Consider the following 24043-nt stretch of genomic DNA (forward strand, 5'->3'; position numbering starts at 1 on the left):
TAACATCAACTATGACATTAATGTTGCTGATTTTGAGAGCAAGAGCCTATTGATCTGTTGGTCAGAAAAGCCTGTCTTTAAGGATTCTAATGTTTGTTATTTCTAGGGTATAGCCGAGAATATAGTATTGTTTTTATGTTGCTTCAAAATCAGGTTATGTATGATTGTACCGAGATAAAGCTTATCAAATGTTCTTTTCCAGCATACCATAACTTAAATGTTGTGAATTCAGATCTGTATTCATTATCAATTTAAACAATTTATTAACTTAAATTTACTTTAAAAAAAATATGTTTTAGGAGCATAAAGTTATGCTCTGTGATCTTGAATATTTTATATGTATATTTGTAATATATGTATTATATGTGTGTACATGACAAAGATAATAAATATTTCAGTCCTAGCTAGAATTTTAAAAAAGTTTGCTAATCTCCTAAGATTATGATGATGGTGATGCAGATGATGACAATAATTATGATGACGATGATGGTGATGATGATGACTTCGATGATGTCTGGGGTGATGATGCATTTGGTCATCTGGGTCCCAATTTGTAACTGCTACTGTATCTTCAGACTCCATCCATGGGTCATACTTACTCTCTCTCTCATGCAGGGAATGGGTTACAGAAAGCTACATAAAAAGTTGAAGAAAGGTAACGAAATACAGCCTTTGGGTTAGGTAGACATATCAGGCTCCTAAAGACCATATCTGATTTACTCTCTCTTTTCTCCCTTCCCTCCTGCCTCTATTTTCTCTCTCTCTCTGTCAGTCTCCTCTCCCCAGAGATGCCAACCTCTTGAAACAAAAAAACAGACCAAGTATCCTAAAAAATCAGATTTTGGAGAGAAAAATCGACACTACCAGCGGGCCAGTAAATTTCAGAAAAATGTTTTACTGGCAAGTACTGTGAAGTAAAATGTTTGCTCTTTCATTAAAATTTAAATGAGAAAATTGTAAAAAATAGTTTTTGTTGGGGTGGCGGGGCTTACTTGTATATGTTTCTATGCGATTCCACGGTTTTTATGGCTTTAAAAAAAAAAAAAAAAAATTTAAGGGGCGATGATCGCATTTCACTCTTATTATCGTACTAAATACGATTTAATCGTACTCTGGTTGGCATCTCTGTTTCTCCCTCTCTCTCTCCCTATTCTCACTCCCTCTCCCTATTCTCACTCCCTTCCCTCTCTCTTTTTTCTTCTCTTTCTCTCTCTCACTCTAACAAACGCTTCGTCAATCAAAATTAGCCTTTATACAAGTATGTTGATATTTCATAGTTTCTGATAAATGTAGTTTATTTAATTCTTATAACCTCCCATCCTCTTTTCTCTCCCTCTAAATCTTCTCTCCCCTTCTCTCTCTCACCCTCCTTGTTCTCACTTCCTCCCCCCCCCCCTCTCTCTCTGTCACTCTAACAAACACTTTGTCAATAAAAACAAGCGAGACAAGCATGTTGATATTTCATAGTATCTGATCGATGTCGTTTAATGTGGTAGTTAATTCTCACAACCACAGTTCTTTACGGTGAAGACACACAGCAAAAGACAAAACACACACAAGCACTTCTGATTATTTTTCCATTCTTTCAGTTTGACTATTCATGATTTGGCAAAGCAGTTTTTGAGTTGGAAAAAAAAGAGGGAAAATACACAAAAACAAACAGCAGGCAACGTAAGATTTAGATCTGGCGCAATTTTGAGAAATGTTTCCCCGAAAGATTTCTGCCATTGTTTAAAACAAAGTCAGCAGGCATGCAATTTTTTGTTTGTTTCTCCTTGTGTAATTCCGCATGTGAAATTGTTTTGAACATATTTCACAAATATATACATTTGATGGAAAAAAAAGCGCAGAGATGCAGTTAGAAAGCAAGCGATTGTGTGTTTACACATCTTGAAACGAGCTGTGATTTTGCAATGTTTTATCATTAGACAATAGTGATTACAGAAAGTGATACAATTTTGGAGTCACAAACTCCAATAGTGCTTCTTAATTTTCAGACAAGTACCTCAAATACTTCAAACCGGGTAAATAAGAGAGGATATCTGTTTCCTCATAGTCTACACATTGAGAATAATTTGGAATAATCTATTATTTTTTTTTACAAAAATGTCACGCTACTTACAATTAAAAATGGTGGCTCCCAACCATAAGTTCCTACACATATTAAATATTGGAATTCCAGATAATAAACCGAGTTGAATTTAATTACTAAATTTCATCTAATGTTCTTTTGAAATTGGCAACATGGTTTAAAATTCATTATAACCATTTCTATCTAAATACCTTGTGCCCTTTGTACCTTTAAAATTTCTAGACCAATTCTCTCATTTCAATATTAGACATGAGAGGGAGGCATTCTATAGTATCCGAATTATGAGATTTTAACAAAATCACACTAACATTCAACTAGGATTACATAAGCTTAAGAATCATATTAAGTACAAGCATATCAATATACAATTAACACCATAATTCTTATAATTAAAAACCTCAAAAAGAAAAAAAAGTCATATCTCACATAAAAATATATCCTCCAAAATTTAAATCCAATTCATGACTTTTGAATTTGATGATACAAAAATTAATCTCGCTATACAGATCAGGGTATAAAATCAGAATATTGAATTACATCAGATTGATTAAGTACATGATTCTTAGAGTTTGAAAAATAAAGTATTTCAAAAGTATTTCAAAAAGTGATCGCTACTGGTGATACTACATGATTGTACACATTCACATTCCTATTATACTATGGATAGTGTTCTATACAACCCACAAAGCTACTACTAGTGCTGTACTTTTGGTGAAACACTCACTGAATTAAAAAATGTAAAAGGACTCTTCATTGTTCACTAACAGCCTAATTTTCACCATTGCTGTAATTTTTCAGGATACTTGATCAATTATGAAATAGCTCTAAACTTGTGACTTGTGTATGTATGATCAAAACAGTTGTTTCAAACTTTACATGTGCCTACTTTTAATAAGGTTCCTTTAATACATTTACTGGAGTACTTCAGAAGTTCAACCAATGCCCATTTATTTTTTTGGTAGTGGAATTACTTTAATGGGAATCACACAAATTCATCAGCATTTTACAAAAAATTCATCACCTAAAACCAGGAGTGCCACTCAATTTCATGTCCATTTATCACAAGTTACAATTGAGAATAAGGCCAATTCTGCGTATAGTTTATGAATGTTTGTATCAATATTCATTACGCTGTAACCTGTAATTTACCATCACATCTCATAATTGTTAAGTTTCCATGACAACCAATCCATAGTACTGTTCTCCCTCCTAGGTGTTCCTCCGTTTCCTCCGCTTCCAAAATTTCAGATGTCAATCAATAATTTCAAAAAATTTGGCACAAAGTTGATCAATAACCCATTACCATTACAATTCTTTACAAAAAAATAGAATCATGATCGATTTTATCTAGTTTATCTCAAAGTCACATTGATGTCAAAGGTTTAATGTGGAAATTTCATTTCATTAGTCATTCAATTAATCATGCTTTAACAATTATTGACACAAAATTCAACTACAATGTACCAGATGCCTTAGAATCATCCTACCCAGTATTGAGTTCAATGCAAAAAGGGTTCTTTCATGGTTTTGTTTAGCAGAAGCAGCATTAGCAGCAGCAGAAACTACAGGGTGTTCACAAAAAAGTGCCACACTTGTGTCAACACCACATGGACATCACAACAGACACAAGATAGAGAGAGGGTCAACCACAGCTGTGACGATCGATAAAAGGATCTTGTCGATCGCGGCGCAAATGGTTTTCCTCTCATTAAAAACATTCAAATGGATGATAAAATCACACAAGGGTATTGGATAGAGGCTTACAAGTCACTCCATTAGCTTTCCAGCAAAGTTTTTGTAATAATGTTTCCATTTCCAAGAAGAATTTAGAAGAAGCCCTAATTACCGCATGCTTGCGCTGATTTTTTTTGTTTGCATCCTAAATTTTTCTTTTTGAAGTCTTGGTCTTGGACCCATGCGCTAGCGTACAATACTGAGGTTCACTCCCTCCTCCTTCTCTCATATAAAATGATGTACTACAAGAAAGTTAGTCTTGAAAATGGAAAATGTCCATTCCTCTCCCCCACTGTCTCCCAAGCCGGCTATCATCCGACTTCGCTTCCAGTCATCTTGGGACACAGTTGGGGAGGGGATCGATCAGACTCTTTGATACTCCTACTTTCCTAAAACATCGCTAAAATTTGGTTCTTTAGTGGAATAGTATTTTCCTCATGTATTCACATTTGATTTGAGTCTCTCTGAGACTTGAACATAATAATGAATCAAAAACTTTTCTCAAATTTCATATACAATGTAAACATCACACATTTAAAATGACTTTCATATCTAGTATTCATAAAACTTCTTTAAAAGATACAACTTACGATAAGAATAACTACCATCGTGATACATGTAACAATGTTTCTTATTATATCATACAATAGATTTACCATTCAATAGACTACGTCACAGGATTATAAGAGTCTGTGTTCTCTCTCTACAGAATGGAAAGAAAAAAATAAAGACTAGTGCTTTTCACAAGGTTTGACCCTCCTCAACCTTTGACCTCGTGTCAGGGGTCACTTCCTCTGTAAACAAGGTGATAAATGGGGTCCAGTGTGCACCATCTCCACTAATATACATATAAGACAGCCATCTTGGGGAGAAGAAGACAATAACATTATAATCTCGGTCCATTTAATTCCATTGCATTGCATCCCCCACGCAACGTACAAAAACACTGCATTATGGGTAATTCAATTTTCTCTCTTCTTCTTTTTCTTTTCAAAGAAAATTACATGCCATGATTGGGAGAAGTCCTTTAAATGTTCAACATCTTAAAAAAGACAGGATTATACAACAAAAGATGTAAACTTCATGTATCAAATACATCATCTTCAATGTCTCCTTATCTCGCTCCCTATTCTTTCCCTTACAATTCTTTCTAAATAGTGCAAATATGGATCATGGTTTATCATCTTCCCTGCTACCCCAAGACGCTATATTAACGTGAAACCCTACAGGCCTTTCACCTACAATACCTATTAAATGTACACATACACATGTCAGAATTGAACAAAAAAATTAAAATGTATGAGCTATATTTAAATTTCATATAGGAAAAAAAAAATCATTCTTTTCTATACACACAAGGGGAAATGTCAAAATGAAAACTTACACACACAAAAATCAAACATACTTTTACATTTCCAATAAAAACGGGAAATGATGGATTACCAAAAAGAAAAGGAAACTAAAAAGAGCATACTCAATCTCACAAAATGTACAATATGTTTGGAGAAACGAAAAAAATCTGAGAAAACACAACTTCAACGACAACAAAATCATCTTAAAAATCACTCAAATTTTGTTGTATCACTAAAAGAATATAAAAAAGTCAACCATGTTTTCTTATAAACAGTACTTAAAATATAGAATCACAAATCTATCATTTGGACAAAACATCCATTAAACAACTAACATTTCAGACACTGATAATTTCAGTTTGAACATTTTTTGACATTTTTTATGGGTTTTTCCTATTTTTTTTTCGTCAAACTTTTTTTTTCTTTTTCATCATCACTTTGAAATTCTGAGTACTTTGGTATGAGTTGTTTCTGATATACATACATTGTACAAGCATTGCGTACTAGACTCCCAAAGCTACATAATATGCTAATATAACCTCTCTATTGCCATACAGACCTCTCATATCCTACCCTAACATTTCCATGCATCAACCATCGTGCCCAATTTAACAATAGGCACATGAATCTATGAATACATTCCGCTCTGCGACTTGAGACTAGAGCAATATTGTTTCCGTGAAAAATCTTTGCGTAGAACAGTGCACGAAAATGACATACATATCAATTATGTATGAACATCTTTTTTTACTCATTTAAAAGCAATAAAAAGGATCTTCACTGGATCACTTATTGGTGAGGACCTTTCCGGGACTACTCATTGAAGGCCAAAAAAATTCAACCAGAAAATAATACGCTTACAGAGACTTCATATGTATAATGTATACTCTCCATCCCTTCACTTTAAGTCATGATAACTTAAATATAAGATGCACTTAGACCCTACATCAGTCAATTACCTTCATGATTGAATTCAAACATCAGACAATCAAAATTAAAGATTGTCTTAAACCTTAAATGAGGACATTACATGACTGGCAATCTTCTTCCATTTCAAATCAGTTGGTAAAGGAATTATGAGGGGGGCAAATGTAATTTCATCTATAAATAAATGAAAAACCAAAACTTGAAAATGCAACATTGTGATTCAAAGTTTGTTCTCTTCCTGGAAAAAAAATAGAGGGATAAATCAGGACTTCCTGGAATATTTAGGGAACTGTGAAGAGAAAATTCAAATGGAAAAAAAAATGAGAGCAAACAGAATTTGTCTACTTTTGGGAGATGGGGAAATGCCTCCGTTGTGGGATTAAAATGGAACTAAAAGCAAAAGAAGGAAAATGGTTATGAAAAGCTTTATTTTTATTGAAAAGCTTCTTTCGTTTGAAATCCTCTTTCATTTTTTATTTCAAAGCAAAGCAAAAGTCATTCAACAAGATTAGAACTACTGGTGTATACGTTCAAGCGTAAGCTGCTAGCTTTGAGCAAAGCTTTTGTTTTTCAAACAATTTGATTAGATATAAGGCCCTTTTTCTGATGGTTTGTCATGCACATTCACAGCAATTTAGCTAACAACAAAGCTCCAATAATTCTAATCTTAATTAATCTAAGTACTGTACCTTTTATACAGAAAGTGATTTTCTAAGCAATATGCTATAAATACTTTGCAAAAGGAAGATCAAAGTCTTAACAATTGGGCGACACTATGTACTTTTTTTCTTTTTCACTGGTTTCATCTAGGATACCATAAGGCAAAGAAATTGCTCTAGTGCAGCAAGTGCGTTATTTCAGGTCATTCAGCATTAAAAAAAAAGTATGGTACATTTTTGACAATTTTCACTGGATTATTTTGGCAAGATCCTTGAAGTTTTAGTGTATGTTAAGTACAAATTACAAAGTGAATAAAAAATAGCAGTTTTTTTCTGTGCATCATGTTAAGTAAGGTGCAAGCGAAAACATACATATTAATTCCATTACAATAGGTATGTAATGATTGATTAAACACTGATTTTTTTTTCAACAACAGAAAGTCTCTTCAAGAATATTATCTCTTGTTTATTATATATTTACAACAAGTAATGAGTTGTATCTTTCTAGAACTGTTAATCTGTGATTATCGATCTTCACAGAAAAGATTCAAAGGGCTGAAAACATCAGCGATACACAATTATGTACAATTTCTTGATTTATTTACAACATGATTTAAAATTGTACGAAAAGATTTCAGTGATTAGTGTGTGATTTTATTCTCCTTTTAGGGAGTGCAGTGATATTACTCAATATCAAATTATGAGATGTAATTTAATTACAAGGATTATACTCACTTGGCAACTATAGAACATGGCAAATTAAATCATTGGCAGAACTTTATCAAACACCTCCATTTAAGAATCTGTATTTTCTTATTTTGTAGAGGGAGAGTTTATAACTATGCAAGTCAAACACAGCAGTGTTTACTTTTGCATAACAAGTGCTTACAGATTTGAAAGTAAGCTTTTAGTTATTGAACAGCCCACACAAAACCGCATCTATTACATTCCTTATACCAGTACCCCTACGACTAACATTTCTAAGCAATATTTCTTCCAACGAAGCTTGGGTAAAGGAGCAAGCTTGAACATTTGACATGCACATTTCATCACCAACTGCCATCCCTCGATGATAAGACAAGGAGGGTTAAAGGTCAGACATTCATTGGTCTAAGGATCTCTACATGAAAACAGACGGATGCATGTTTTTCATTTCAAAGCTTAGATTCAGCGTTTATGAAAGCAATTTCTCAACCAGCCATTTTGAGTATATATACGAACATCATCACATATGGATGCTACATTTGATTGCATAACGGATCTATATACTCTAGCATGAGTGCGTTTGCTTTTCATTTTCAATTTTTCGAAACGTGGATGAATGCAAACATATAAATGAACAAGCAAGCTACAACTTCATATACAACCCCCAAGGTGCGCACACATACAGCCTTTAAACCATCACATTGAAGAGGTTACATGCCCCTTTAATATGACAAGCCTTCTACACACTGGGCAGCCATGATGATGATATACGAGCAAATTGGTGTGTAAATGAGATGTATAAACATAATGCCAGGCAAAAGAAAACATATAGCATGGAAAACAACAGGTGGGACTGTAGAAAGAAAAGTGGGTGACAGGTAGTTTGGGGATGTGTAAAGAGGATAGTTCTGTAACATAAAAAGAAGCAGAAGAGGGATGTTTACAAGTCTAAATTATCAATGTTTCTATATCTTTTTAATTTTTCAAAAAATTGAGAGGGATATAGAAAGTGCAGTTTTATATTTGAATTAAACATGGGAGGATTTCTTTATATGGTGTTCTATTTTGTGGCAAAAGTCTTTTCATCTGAATAAAAAAATGAAATAAATGAAGGGGAAAGCCTATTAAATATCTTGGTTGTTTTTCACACGGCACCAAATCCATTTCGAATTTTGATTACAAGATATACTCTTGAATTCAACAAACTCATCTGTAGTTATAATGAACTACATTGTAGTCAAGGGATTAAGACAGAGATGGGCATAAACAGGAGTCTGGGGGAAACAAAGAAAGACGGTTTTTAAAATTGAAATAGAGATGGGGATAGTTAAAAAGAACAAGGAAATTGGTTTCCAGAATTCGAAATTGTCAGGTGTAGAACGTCAGAGAAGAAGTAAATAAATGAAAAGAATTGTGATTGTCTATTCTTGATCATGCTCTCAACAGCTATATACACTCTTTTTCAGAGCCTACTTCATCTACGTTTCTTTTTGATCTGTGTTTTTATTTATTTTAAGGCAAGACTTGTGCCGGGTAGCCATTGCTTATAGCGATGGGCATGACAGTGGATGCGGGGTGTTGGTGATGAAGGTGGTGGTGGTGGTGGAGGTAAGGGTTGGAGGCAGCAGCCGAAGCCGCTGAGAAAGGGAGAGGTTGCGGCTGAAGTGGTGGTTGTGGCGGCAAGACATTGGCGGCAGCGGCAGCAGCGGTAGCAGGAGCACTAGCATTTGTTGTAGCAACAGCGGCGGCGGTTGTGCTGTTGTTGGTGCCAGAGAGCGTGCTTGAGGCCATGTAGAGGGGGCCAGGAGGGGCTGCCGTGCTACCAGCCATGTAGGCGTTTGCTGATGAGGAGGAGGAGGAGCAAGCAGAAGATGCAGAGGAAGAGGTTGCCATGGTAACGTGCGTAGTAGTAGCAGTAGGAGGATGAGCAGGAGCGTGATAGTACTTGCAGGTGGCCCGGAGGCATTTCCCCCGTACCGCATCACGGCATAACGTGACCTTCCCGTCCACTAGCTCTACATAATCTGTGAGAAATGGAGGAACGAACAGCTAATTATCACCACAATCTATTCAACAATGAAGCCAGTTATGGACACGGGTATGGTATCCTCAAAGGAAGGGGGAAAAAGGGAATCTCATCTAAATGGTACAGAATGGGTGCAAGACAATGAATTTGTTTTTCATCAGCTCTTGTGATTGCATAGCTATCAAGCAAAATGAAATGATATATTCACTACCAACACAAGGGATGATATTAAAGATTTCAGATGGGATATAGAGTGGAACCAGGAAGAGAAAAAAAATTGAACAAACATTTTTCTGGTTGTTCCAGGATGAAGAGAAGATGACCACCTGTTTTCAAATGGTAACAAGCCAGGAATCATTCTCATGCCATTTTCTCTTTGGTTCTATGCCCAAGAATTTAGCATTTGCAGATTATGAATGAAATAAATATCAATTCTAATACTATCGGGGAAAAGGAAGAAGACATGCCAGGATGTATCTTTCAATTCTTCTAGGAATACTCGTGCTTCAGTGCTGTGAATTGAAGAATTGTGGATAAAAAGATCAAGGTATCAAATGATTATTCATACATATTCTAGTGATTTTGTGTCTCGGGTAGATAAATATTGAACTCGTCTTCTAAATAAAATTACACAAAGGCTCTCTTAAACTTTGATGCAGAAATAAACCACGGTGCACATGTTCAAACTCAAATGATGTATTTGAACAATCACAGTTTGTTTCTTTGAATATCCAAACTTTTCTTTAAAAGTACCATAAAAACAGGTGAACAAGGACGAAATCTAGATAAATATCTTCTGAATTTTTTTTCAAGGATTGAGACAGATTCTTTACATTTTCTTGATGCATACAAAAATGATTGAAAAGGTTATGCATTATGTAATGGTAGAACTTCAGTGCAAATAATTACTGATGTTTGTCTGTAGTAATCTGTTTTACAGTAATTTTCGGATGCAGGGTATTTCTTGGACATATCCAAGTTAAGGAACCTTTGTGAATACATAGCTGTAAAACTTAAATAGTATCAGTACTCCTCAGAGATTACATGAAATTTGAAGACATTATGATTAGATTATTATGAATATAATAATGATTAGGAATAGATCGCTTGTTTGGTTAGTGCAAAACTCAACAAAATACAGTCACACGTACAGACGGGAGTTAATATGACAGCATTGAGTAAGTACACAACACAAACAATACAAGTTACAACAACTCCTCAACCTGCACATAGTCATGGCTCTAAATCAAGAGAAAATAATACAAATGAATCGAAAGGAATGACAAATGTTTCTTGATTCAAAAACAAAGTCAGAACAGCTGCAGTGAAGGAAGAGAAAGAAAAATCTAAAAGAATATATTTGGCAAATACAAATAGTGATGTCCCACGGATCCAATATAGAGCTTAATCATTACATTACAAATCTCTTTCCCTCACAGCTAAACGAATGCATGGTGTTAATACACTGCCGCTTGAACTCCCGCTTGCATCTATCATAGCAGCAATTTAAGATACATGGGGGTCGACAACCAAAATCATTCTACATTAACAAAATACTTCATTGATATAACAATACACAGTCAAAGCCTAGAGGGAGACAATGCAATTGCCCTTTCTAATTTACATTTGAACAATTAAGGCTTAATTGGGAAAGATATTACCAGATACTGATCACATGGTCTTGTTACAAACAAATTCCAGCGAATTCTAGTCATGGTTTTCTTACAAATGTCCATATTTGGCACAGTCATAATACAATGGAGGACTCATATAAAAAAGGCATATATCCTTTAAAACAAACAAAATGTCTCTGGTGTCCAACTTCTTACATTCTTACTTTCAAAATTCAATGACAAACAACATATTAAATACAGGGTAAAACGATACTACATTTACAAAGGTTCTGTAAGTTTACCTTCAAAGACAAACTTTCACTAACAAAAACATTATACTTTTCATATTTCAGATGAATATTTCCAATCTATTTCAGATCTAAGTTATATCTACTCAGCGATGGTATGATCAACCAACTCTTTACTTATGTTCTTCCCACGCTATGTCTCCCCTTGGCTATCCAATCAAAAATCTTGTATGGTTAGCTCTGAAAAATGTGGCGATGTTAAACATAAGCCATCTTCCCTGACTAACTAGGAGAAATCATTCCATGGAAATCTTCTCATTAACATTCTAAAAGAGATGGCTTTGTCCAATGCAAGCTATGAGAAATTTTGAATTTTTCATAATTTTTTTTCATCATTATTCTTTCTAAAAGATATCAAGCCCATAGCCAATGGACATTTATGCCCAGTCCTACCTAAGTCATTGTGTTTGTGGTTTTTCACTCACTGAAAAAAGGGTAATTTTTGGCAAGATTTTGTTGCTTTTTTATCATGGATAAGTTCCCCAGTTAAAACAACCCATCAAACAAAAGTTTATCCATCAACTTTATGATCTACAAATGTAATTTCCAGAATAACGTTTTAACAGATAAAGGTTGGTTCATCGGTATTAACATTTACCATAGTTGCTGGGTACAGATGACATGAACATTTCAGGAGTTTAAAATAAAGGCTTTTAAAACAGAAGGTATATGAGCAGCATTTTCTTGACCAAGATACAGCATTTACAGAGAGAGTCCATTTACGTAGAGGGTGAGAATCTGGTTGAATATCAACCATTTAAAACTAAATTGGCAACAATCGGAGGGTGGCAAATTTTTGAAAAAAAACTCTAAAATGCAAACTTTTAGTTTTTAAAAACTTTTTCAACAATAATTTTGTGCAGAATTGACAACATAAGCATCTGCAATAGCTTGTAGTCATGCAAAGCTAGCTTATCACCATTACTTTTTTGCATCTTATGTAAAATTCAAATTCATTTAAACAGCAAAGAAAATCAATGTCATTTTGACGCCAAATTATTCTAGGCATGCTTGTGGTTGCTTGCGCGACTGCTGTTTCCAATGATGCTGATTGCAGGCAAAAATAATTGGCTTCAAAAGCAGAATGTACCGGTAACAAAATTGTATTTTAACAATTCGCTTGAATTTTGAACAGAAATTGGTCCATCAAGTTTGAAAGTGACAGGAACATTGCCTTTTGTATAGTTCGTAAGATTTAAAAGATATCCTCTAACTTTCTTGAATCTCTTTCACAAGTTACTGAAATTCATATATCTACATCTAAAACAACAAATATGATGCCACACTTTATTTTATTTTGCAGAAACACTGCATTTGCTTTTAGGTTTTGAAGAGAAGCTATAAATTGGGCTGCTTGGCATATGCAAAGTTTTAAAAACAATTCTTTCAGCACTTTTTTTTTTCTTCTAGAGCCACTACCAGCTGAGGCCAAATTTGATAGCGCTACAGTTTTTAAAATACTGACATCAATATTCATTGAAATACTTGAAATACTTGAAATACTTTGCATAAATACCAACACAGAATTCTGAATGACATCTTCAAGTAGTCTTGAACAAAGTATGAAATGTTTTATCACACACTTTAAAACTTTCTTCCTCGTAATACCACCATTTGGCTGCATCATTATTCAGGTTATTTGTTGAACGTCACATGTGGGGTTTAAAGTCTCCCTCTTCACCAACCCAATCTACAATCTACAAGAAGAGAACGACTCACTGAAATAGAAGTAGATAATAAGAATAATACCTTGTTTCATTCATTTCATACATATAATAATTTAGACCAACCGGGTCGTCACATTGTTATCGTTAAAGATAGGTATGAAAGATTCATCAGACAACAACCACATTCAAGGACTCCATTGTAAAACAAAAAGATAACCTCACACATCTCACGGCTATGAATTCGTTGTTCCAAAGAGGTGGTATATGACTTCCAGACAATACAGATGGGGGCGCTGTTGGACTATTCCCCTCAAACGGTTTTCCATCTGCAAGCCTGTAAGTGACGTTGAGATTGTCTTAGAGTAAGCTAACTCTCCAACTCTTCTCTTTCTCGATGTCTCTGGAAGCGCTGACGTCATTTGGTTTGTTTTCATTTTTTTCAAAGAAATGCCTGTTTCATCTAAGAGAGGGTACGTACGGACCCTCCTGGTTACCTTGGTAAGTTCTGTTTCAGATGATGGTGCCAGATTGTTTTTGTGAAAGCACCACATAAAATGGAGAGAAACTTTGGTTGTAATAACTTCCAATCTCAATGACTGCATTTGTGCTCATTCATTCATTCCTTTGGAATATATTCTTCACTGTATGATGGATGTCCTGTGGAAACACGGCTCAGGATAACAGGAACAGCACTGAGTGTCTATTCAACAGTTTCCGTACGTTGGTTTCAACAGGTGGGTTTCACAGAGTCCTATACTTTTGTCATAATCTATGTCCAATGCACGGCTTCAAGTTCTTGTAACAGTTGCCTGAGAAACAACTGAAAATTTGTCCCTTGACCTCAAAATAACAAAATAACCAATGGAACTAAAACATCATCATCACTCGGATATGATATGTAAGTGATGAAATGATACAGAAGGTGTTCTGCTGACAACGTGATCCACGTTCTGCCCAGTTCCGCTTGTCTCCTCGATGCAGCTTTCAAGAGTTTGGTGGAGTGGCACAATCAAAGTAACCACTCCTTATTTGGCACGGTAATAACGAGATGACAATCAGAACGGACGGCAAATTCAGTTTCTCACTTAGAATGGCTAAAATCTAACAAAAATCTTTCTTCACTGCCAGATTTGTCCTTTTTTTGTTTCTGCTCACTCTTCTTTCCAGTGTCCATTCTACGTTGGCACTTGATCGTCACAATTGCACTTATAAATGTATTTTTTCATAATCTTGTTTTCCATTGGTAACATGAAAAAATCAGAAGCTGCTGTTTAAAGTGCATCACTTTCAATTCAAACCCATTCTTCTCCATGGTAACAAACAAAAAATATAGAATAAGACAAAGATAAATACATCCAGAAACCTCAGCTTTCCTAATCATTGACAAGGCTAAAACTTTGTAACACTCGTCTCCAATTCAATATAACCCTTTCCTATATCTTTCATACATTATCTCTTTACATCATATGCCATCCCGGCATCTAAGTCTAATTCTTATTCGTTATACTTCTTCTCAAAGAAAAAAAATAACATCGACATTACAGTTTTTTGGAATGAAATACTTTGCACTCATCGTAACAACATCATCCCATGACGGAATTCACTCCCGTCAAATTCCTAACAAACTTTGGACTACAAGAAAATCACTCCTTATCGTCAAAACACTGACATCAAGGAACTACTAGGATCTACATCTTTTTGGCTGGTGACATCTTTGGAGCGATTCTGCTGTCAAATACTGGAGATTCCCTGTGGGGGGAGGCTGGACAGCTGCACTGCGGGTGAAACCATAGCGGCCAGCGCAGACGATGCGGGCGGCGGATGGTAGAATTTGCACCGTTGCCGCGTGCATCTGTTCTGAACTGCGTAGCGACATAAGGTGACTTTGCCGTCTATGATCTCAACATAATCTATCGGGACCAGATGGAATTTTTTTTTTTTAAACGCAAATAGGAAGGGTAGGAAGGGAGAGAAGTAACAAGTCATAGAGATTAATCAGAAATGATTAAACAAAATCAACTCAAAAGACATTAAAACAGAGATGTCATTTTTTGACAAGAATGACAACTGTTTGAAAGATAATCTGAAACCGGAAAGAAGAAAAGTGACACGTCATATCATTTAAAAAATAATAGAACTTCTTACATTACTCCAATTTCAAAGGACAAAAACAAACACCAGAAAAAATAAAAACACATGCTAAAAAGAGGAAAGATGAAATGGATTTGAGAGTATTCTGGTAAGTTATATTATTTCTATACACAGTTACATTTTATTTAAATAGTTGGCTACTAGAGAAAGGCATGATTATGAAAATTTCCACAAGGAAGATTTAGATTGGTTTATAAAGCTAAAAGTTACAAACTATATAGGAATTGATATCCATTAAATGTTGAAATTAGAGTCGAGTCTTTTGAACAGGGTATGACATTTAAGCTATGATGTCATGTATCCTGAATTTGGAAAGTTTCTGATTCATGTTTTTTGGCTTCGTATTATCATATTGAAAACTGTAGGATTTGTACATATAGAGAGTGAAGAAAAGAGACAAAAGAGACACTACACAGTGCTAAAATAAACATAACAAAAAAAACACAAAGTAACAAAATACAAGAAAAGGTTGTGTGTAAGAAACAGGTGCGAAGGATTTAGTAATAATAAACATAAAAAGAGAAAATCAACAGTAAAATGTAAAACAATTGTTGGAATATTATACTTGTCAGGTATGTGTTTGGGGTTAAAACTTGTGGCGTATAAGATGTTAAGCGCTTAAATAGAAACGTAGTATTACGCGCTATACAAATAAGACTATTATTATCATCATTATGCGATGCAGGAATTAATTAATTTAAAAAAAAAGACTTTTCGTCTGTGAAAGAATACGATTTAACCCGTTGGATAGCAAATTATTTCATTCTCGTAGGATTGTTACAGGGACCACCTGGTTCCAGTAGGTAACAGGTTAAAAAGAGCTTCCATTGTATTCTTATGATTAATCTGCTGAATAAAAGTATCATATCTTCCCTTAATGTGTTGGGTGATCTAACCAAATGCTACAGTCTCCAAGAACATCCCTATTCAATGTTTGCCAAGAGAATTTTGCTCTCTGAATAAACCGCACCCATCCTTTCTAGTAGCAGAAAGATAATCATTGTTCAGTTCGAACAAAACAATCTCTGTTCGAACAAAACAATCTCTTAACCTGGGAATACTCCAGATTATTTGAAATAACCATTTTGCCATCGCATAACAAACATATCATTAGCTTTATATCAGGTAAAGCTGCCGTCAGCTGAGGGATAAATGTTGCCTTTAGTGTGACTGTGTGTTAATCAATGCGATCATGCACTGGTACTAGTAAAATGATGACGAAACTGAACTGGAAGTGGTTGATCGAATGACCTACCTTCGGTGACGTGCGCATACTTGCAACTTGGTCTCTTGCAGCTGCCGGACTTGAAGTCTCTACAGACTGGAATGGTCTCGTTAGACTGCTGCTTGGTAGAAGGAAGGAAGGAGGGAAGGAGAGAGGGAACGAATAATTCAGGATGGCCGAAGAAGAGACAGATGGAGGGATGGTAAGGTTGAGTGAAATAGGAAGAGATGGGACACAAACATGATAGAGTAGAAAGAAGAAAAGGAAAGGAAAGTTTAGTGAATGATGGCAACAGTTTTAGAGAAATAGGAAAGGAATGAAAGAGATGAAAATGAAAAGGAAAAACATTGTTTTAAAAATGTTTATGAATATTACTCCTCAATAAAAGACTGCTCAATAATTGCATCCACAGAACACACATGAATAAAACATTGTGCCTTGGTGCACAGAATGCCTTTTTCAATCAAAATATTCAATTGGCTCCTTGATAGAAGAATGAATAAATAAAAATGCTTTTGAAATCTAACTGTGTTTAATTTTCTTTCATATATACAAAGGCTTAATAAAAACATTTCTTCACAAAAAAATCTGAAAATAGTACGCAGTGAATTTCATAGCAATGTTTGGGCTATAATAATCTGCAAAGCATTTGGAAGCATACTTTTTTCACCAACCTTTATACAAACAAAAAAAACAATGAAATCATCAATCAAAACAAGATTAAATAATCAGATGAGGCCCATGTATTCCAAGTTTACTACCATTTATTAGATATCATTTTTCTAACACACATTTTTCATTGCATCAGCATATGAATCATTGCATTTGAAAGCTTTCTGCATGTTAATTTAAAGAAATAATAATAAAACATAAAAGTCCTTTGGATGCAGCCACAGCCAATTTTGGAATAAACTGAGGGTCATGGAGTTTCTAGAGCAATTCACAGGTAGGTCATTATACACCAAGGGAACTGTTTCTTTAATCTTTTATTTTTTAAAGATATATACGCTTTAATATGGGGGAAGATATTTGTTGTTGCTAAATTAAGGGCAAACGGATAGAGAAGGAATAATGACAGTTACAACTGCTGCAACATATACTCAACTGGATGTCTGGTGGGATGTACTTGCGTAGGCATCATGGGGGCGAAGAGTGGGATACTTTGTCCGGGGCCTTGCTGGGCCATGGAAGGCATTACCGGGACTGTACATCACCAGCCAGGGGGGCACAGAGCAGGAGCAGGCAGTACCAATGGCAGTAGCAGTGGTTAGATGGATCAAATATTGGTGGCAGCGGTGGGATTGATCAAATAGTTGTGGTAGCGGTGGGATGGTACCAATAACGATGGCAGCGGTGGGATTGATCAGATAGTTGTGGTAGCGGTGGGATGGTACCAATAACGATGGCAGCGGTGGGATTGATCAGATAGTTGTGGTAGCGGTGGGATGGTACCAATAACGATGGCAGCGGTGGGATTGATCAGATAGTTGTGGTAGCGGTGGGATGGTACCAATAACGATGGCAGCAGTGGGATATAACCAGGAGCGCCCAAGATAGTTGCAGTGGTGATGGAGTTGCAGCAACAGTTTTGAGGTGGTAGCATTCACAAGACAGCCAATCGCAGCAGCAGCAACAGCCAGTAGTCCACAATTTTGTGAGGGCAAACACAATGCAGCAGAGATTTTTTTGTTGAATTGGTTGGTTCATGACAGCCATTTTGTAGCATTCACCACAGCGATTTTATGAGGGTCGGGAACAACGGGGCAAAACAGACCAAGATACATGGGAGGGAAAGTGAAAAGGGGAAGAATTGTAGTGAAAAAATTAGAGAAAATGTATACAAATTAAAAATCAAATTCAGAAAAGGGGAAGGAAATCAACAGGTTCCAAAACAGAAAAGGAGATTGGGAAATAAACCATGAAAAGGATGGAATATAGGAGTAGAAAAAAATGTTGATGTGTTGGCCGTTTTCCAGTGCGATTATTTTTAGAATATTTTTTTTCCAGTGCATTGAGCAAGTATTGTTTGAATTTGGTTATGGACATGACTCAAAATTTAAAGCCAGTCATTATGAATTTTGCAATTTTCCCCAGAAGAAAAAAACAATGATCCCATTGGAATGTTTTGCAAATTGGCAGCATATGCATTTTATTATATGCAAATTCATTATATGCAAATTTGAATGTGCACATATTTTGCAAAAAAAAAGCAAGAGCACGTGTTACGGATACAAAACGTACCTCAAATATACGTGGTAATACGTGTACATAATTAACAGTGTAATGTGATTGAGTTACAATAAAGAATAGTTTGGAATGAGAACAAAGATATGTGAGGCATTTAAAGAGTTTAAATCTTACGAGAAAAAAATCAAATGGCCATCATTGAAATAGAAAGGGGGAGGGTCGGGAATTAAAGAAAACATATGAAACAACAAAGTCAGCAACAATTGTTTTAACATTTATTTGCTTTCTATTATGTACCGGGGTATGCATGTTTAAAGGAGTCTGTTCTGTAGAATCTCCATGTATATATATAAAATTGTGACAAAGGCAACATGGATGATTATAATAGGCGTTACAATTTCTTCTCAGACCAAAATTCATTTGTTCTTACAAGAGAAAGATGTACTTTGAATTGAATAACATCCATCAGGTGTATTCATCACCAATAATTTCAAATAATGAAAAAGAAAACATTGTCTAAAATTGTTTAATTTTATTTAGAATTCCTTTTCCTTTTTCATATTCTGATTCTAGACTTTCTTCAGAGAAAAGGCACAGATCCATCATATTTGTGGTGACTTTTAAAGGATAGGATTCTTTTAGCAGATTATGCAATCTCGGTTTATTCAAAAGAGTCAGCAAAAGATTTAATTTTCTATTTCTCCCATGAACTGGTGCGATGTCAATATTGCATTCTCTTATTTCTGATTTGGAAAGGCTATGGGCATTTCTTCAGTTTATGTGTTTCAGGTGCCTGCATATACGGTTAGCACTGCCTTATGAAGCTAAAGACATTTCATCTTTGGGCTGGTGCACTTTTTTCTGTCGGCATGAATCGTCTTCTTGAATTGAGGCAAGGTATTCATGAGTCATTGCACAGAGGATCTATGACCGAAGACAATATCAAGTCAAGCTGACAAGGAAAGCTTGGCATTGTGCAGCTTCTTTTGGCGGATTTTGTCTGGCATAGATGACACTGCATTTAGCATGCTCAGTAAGTGTATCTTATGGCCATAACAACAAAATTTAATACTGCCTTTTTACTTTCATTTCAATTTTTAATATCTCATACAAATGTGCATTTAGGAAACTATTTTAAACCTCCTAAGGAGCACCTATCAACCGTTAGGGCAGGATTTTAGGCAATAAAAGCATTTAATTTGCAGATGCTAGCAAAAACATTTTCCCATGTAACTGTTTTATCAGCCATATTCATTCAATGTTCAATGTTGCTTGAAGAGCATGAAAACATGCAATGACACGCAATATAGGAAAGTGCCTTTGAAATTTTAGTACTGCAGTGGGTTGGATTTCTTAAATTTTTAGCTGTAGATCCAAAACTTCATTACTTCTTTTGGCCGCTACTGAAGAGTCATTGAATATTTTAAACAACCTTTAGTTTCCCTAATGGTTTCATCCTACAATGAATCATTTCCTAAATACAACCATCGTTGGCTCTTACAAAATAACTTCAAAAGATTGAAAGGCGCTGAGCTGAGGACATGAATCATGCACAGTGCAGATTTGAACCCATACCCTGCTAGACCATGAGTGGCCTGACCACATGGCTACTTACACGGCGTTGGCACTACTGGTGTGTGTTGATGAGAAGCCATCATGGCAGGTCCCAGCTGAGGGTGGTGGTAGGGGAACTGGGAAGGCGAGAAGAAGTTCATCATATGACCCGCTCCTTGGTGGTGACCCAGGCCTCCCGCCGTGATCTTCTTTGGGGGAGGAGGAGCCAGCCCCGATAAAGTCTGCTGGATGGTGGAGAACAAATGAGAAATAGGGGGCAGGGGCAGGGGGGCAAGGTGCCAAAACAAATGGAAGGGGGGTAAAAAGGGTGGGCGTGGCCATTCACATTTTGGTGTGGTTTTCAAGGTGGTATTTACATTGATGAAAAGGGGTATGGAGATTGTCATGGATGGTGGATTAGGTGAGTTATTCAGGAAAAGGGGGAATGAGACATGAGTGGTTCAAGAAGTATGAAATATGAAGAATTGAATAATGAAGTGAGTTTGATAGATAATAAAGAAAAGGAGGGGAAGAAGTGGTCATGGGGAGGGAAGGGTGTGGTCAAGGGTGTGGTCAAGGATGTGATAGATGAGGTGGTGTTGGTGGGAAGATGGTGGGCAATAAGTCAAGGATGATCATCAAATCATGAAAGCAGAGTAAGGGATAACACAAAAGGGGGGGGGGGTAAAACATTGGAAGGATTATTATATGGGAAGGGTAACACAGAGGAGGGACGATAGAGGATAAGGAAGGGAAAGAAAAAATATGATAATACAATAAGAGAATTGCAAATCTACATAGCATATCAATTAAAAACCTTGATCTAACTCCTAACAAATCCTGTTTAAATCGGAATCATGAACACACTAGTGCTAAATATTATTTAGTTGCTTATAATTTCAGAGATTGCAGATAAAGATAATACTAGTGCACCTAGTTCAATAATAGATTTAGGAATTATTTTGCTGTGACATTTTGCTTACTTTTTAATTGCCATTTACCCCTCCTCGAGATAAACAAGGGAAATGATATGTAAAGAAAACAGATTTCTGTCATCGTGCTGCAAAGATTTTTAAAATCATCTATTCCAGCAAGAAAAAAAATCTTGGTATCACAGGTGGGTATGATTTTATCATAAAAGCAGATTTCTACCATGCAAATACTTGGGAATAAAACAAATAAAAGCAATATATTGCGTGAATAAGGCAATTAAGAGAGTTAGCGATCATAAATAACAAACATACAAAGACTATGACTGTACTCATACTAAGCTGATGAAGGATTTGAAATGATTAAAAATACATGGTTCACGTTCTTATGTTTAAATCTAGGCAAGTCTACTGCATTCTACAATTATTTCAGTTACATGTATGCCCTGAACTAATGTTCTCAATACAAAGAATCGATAACTTTTTTTTCTAAAAATGACTTGAATACAGGAGAATGCATTTAAATCTGATGGCATGCATTTTTATCTATAACATTTACGAAGAATAAGTTCAGTCCAATTGTTTTCTTCATTTTCATGTACGAAGCAAGATGAGTGAAAATCTTGCCTTTCTTTGAAAGTGATTTTTTTTCTTGCCCCTTTCTAACGCTCCAATCACGCAGCATGATATGTTTCTTTTATTTCAATCTTGATTTAAGCAGCATTCCCAATTTTTAGACGATTTTGGAATCTCTAAAAAAAAAAAAGCGTGAAGATTTGAGGAAAAACATTTCCCAGGCAAACTGTTTTGTTTGAAGCGTGCAATATGTCAGATGGAAGAAAAAAAAAATCATATAACGCACCAATCACCGTGTGGTATAGGACGACCATGCTAGATAATGATATACTGAACTAATAAAAAGAGATTGAACACATACAGGCAGGATATTCAGTCCATTTTTGGATTGATTTCTCTCGCCGGAACGTTTCTTTAGGTGATCCAAAAATTGACTAAATGACAGAAAACAATTGGGCCATGCCTTCAAAATTGTTTGTAAAATGCATAAGCAAACAAACAAACACAGTAGTGAAAAAGAAGGTACCAGTAATGCGTCGTCAGAGGGGTCCCGATGACGCTTCAGGCTTGGTGTATCGGGCGTGGTCGGAAGCTTATTAGTATGCGCAGCACATGATGGTTTTGGGCCAATGGGAGAGTGTGTAGCAATGGCCATGGGTACAGGCAGTCAATAACATAAACAGCAAGCACAGCAGCATTGCATTGTGGGTGGAAAAAAACAAAAGAAGCAAGAAGGGTGGAAATCAGTAAAAAATGTCGTCTCATGCAAGAAATACATTTCCTCCTCAATTTTTTTTTCTTTCTTTTTATCTTTTTGTCAGAGAGAGAGATGACTCCAGACGGCTAGCTAAAGAAGGAATGGAAATAATCATTCTGTGAGGGGGGAGTTGGTTGCGCACACTACAAAGCTGTGCGCTTCATTCACTGCCGCCTTGGCACTCATACCTACAGATCTAAATGTCAAGGATGATGGCTAGATAGATAGAAGAACAGAAAGGAGGTGAGAAGAGAGAAGATAAGAGATGGATAGATCAAGTATAAAAGAAGAAAAGAAGAAGGAGAGTCGGGTGTTGACACAGAGGATATTCAAAATGTCAAGAACTTTGCCAAGACGAAGATAAGGAAGTCAGTAAAGAACAGAAACAAGACCATGTTCAGATCATGAGAAAGAAAGAGGGAGAGAGAGAGAGAGAGAGAGAGAGGAACAGAGTGACTCAAAAAAAAAAGAGGAAAAGTTTGAACCACAGGTAGGCCATCGAGTGTATGTGTCATACATGACCATGCATTACAGGGTGCTCCATAACAAATGAGATTCGATGCAATGGTTGTGTTGTTTATGAGATGAGAATATAGGTATGAGCTAATTAAAACCACATTGACTACACACGAATGTCACAACTTTGATTAACTGCTGCAGTAAAAATGTTCAATTCATAATGCCCAAGCCCCTCCCTTCTTCCACCAATTCAACTGATCCTATTGTTATGCTACAACTATTTCCTGTTTTGCTACTGATTTTCATTTCTCCAACCCCATACACCCTCCTCCCTTATACTTTTCTGTCTCTTTTTCTCCCTCCCTTTCTCATTCCCCCTCCCTCCCCCTCCCTTCCTCCTCACTCTTTCTCTCTCCTCCCCCTCATCTTCCCCCCTCTCTCTCTCCCTCTATCTTCCCCGCTCTCTCTCCCTCCCCCTCTTTCTCTCTTTCCATCTTTCCTTCCCCCCTCTCTCTCTCTCTCTCTCTTACTTAATAATTTACCATTCTTCACTTGAATGCAAGAAGCAATTGGCTAAATGAATTTGGAGTATAAGTTATGCATATATTTGTGATACCAAGTGCACAAGTGACAGCCCTCTCTCCTCATCTCTCTCACACACAAGACATAACGTATGTTTGGAGCCAGAAGGACGTTAAGAAGGGCATTAAGAAGGGCCATTCTGGCTCTCAAGAAATGATATCAGAAAGATACAATGCCATATCTCAAATATTCAGCAGGAAAATTAAGTTATGAGTATGACCTAGTCTTGGCAACACAAGAACAATGCGGTGCCATTTCCTTTCTTTGAGAATCCAATTTGTCCAACCCTTAAAGAGCTATCTAGCATAAAAATATTAAAATTGTGTGTATCACTATCTAATCTATAATATGGCATTCCCATAAACAAAAAGCTGATCACTTGCTCTTCTGTATGACTTGTCAAACAATGGGATATAGAAAATATTTACAGCCTTCATCCCTAGATGTTATTCTACATATTGTAAAACTGGTCAATGTTGTGTTTTTTGAATTTCATTAATAGCTTGCAGAAAAATAGCATCAATCTTATACATTTTATTG

At 35.9% G+C, this 24043-nt stretch overlaps 1 protein-coding gene across 8 annotated transcripts in view; it reads right to left on the reverse strand.

Moving 5' to 3' along the window:
• Positions 1-1453: 1453 nt before the first annotated feature.
• The window catches only part of LOC752094 (muscleblind-like protein 2), a 70963-nt gene continuing 48373 nt past the window's right edge, over positions 1454-24043 (reverse strand). For 4 of the 8 annotated variants that reach the window (XM_030982007.1, XM_030982006.1, XM_011685657.2 and 1 more), the window contains 5 exons: positions 22232-22297; positions 20262-20445; positions 17565-17662; positions 16490-16577; positions 1454-9493 (listed from right to left, as the gene is read on the reverse strand). In XM_030982007.1, coding sequence (XP_030837867.1) covers positions 8982-9493; positions 16490-16577; positions 17565-17662; positions 20262-20445; positions 22232-22297 — 948 coding nt within the window. In that variant the 3' untranslated portion in view covers positions 1454-8981. Of the gene's footprint in view, positions 9494-9951; positions 14994-16489; positions 16578-17564; positions 17663-20261; positions 20446-22231; positions 22298-24043 lie in introns of those variants that run through there. The other 4 variants (XM_030982004.1, XM_030982009.1, XM_030982010.1 and 1 more) reach the window with 3 other exon arrangements.

This window comes from Strongylocentrotus purpuratus, unplaced genomic scaffold, assembly GCF_000002235.5.
Source record: "Strongylocentrotus purpuratus isolate Spur 01 unplaced genomic scaffold, Spur_5.0 spur5_scaffold_12, whole genome shotgun sequence".
Classification (NCBI taxonomy): Eukaryota; Metazoa; Echinodermata; class Echinoidea; order Camarodonta; family Strongylocentrotidae; genus Strongylocentrotus; species Strongylocentrotus purpuratus.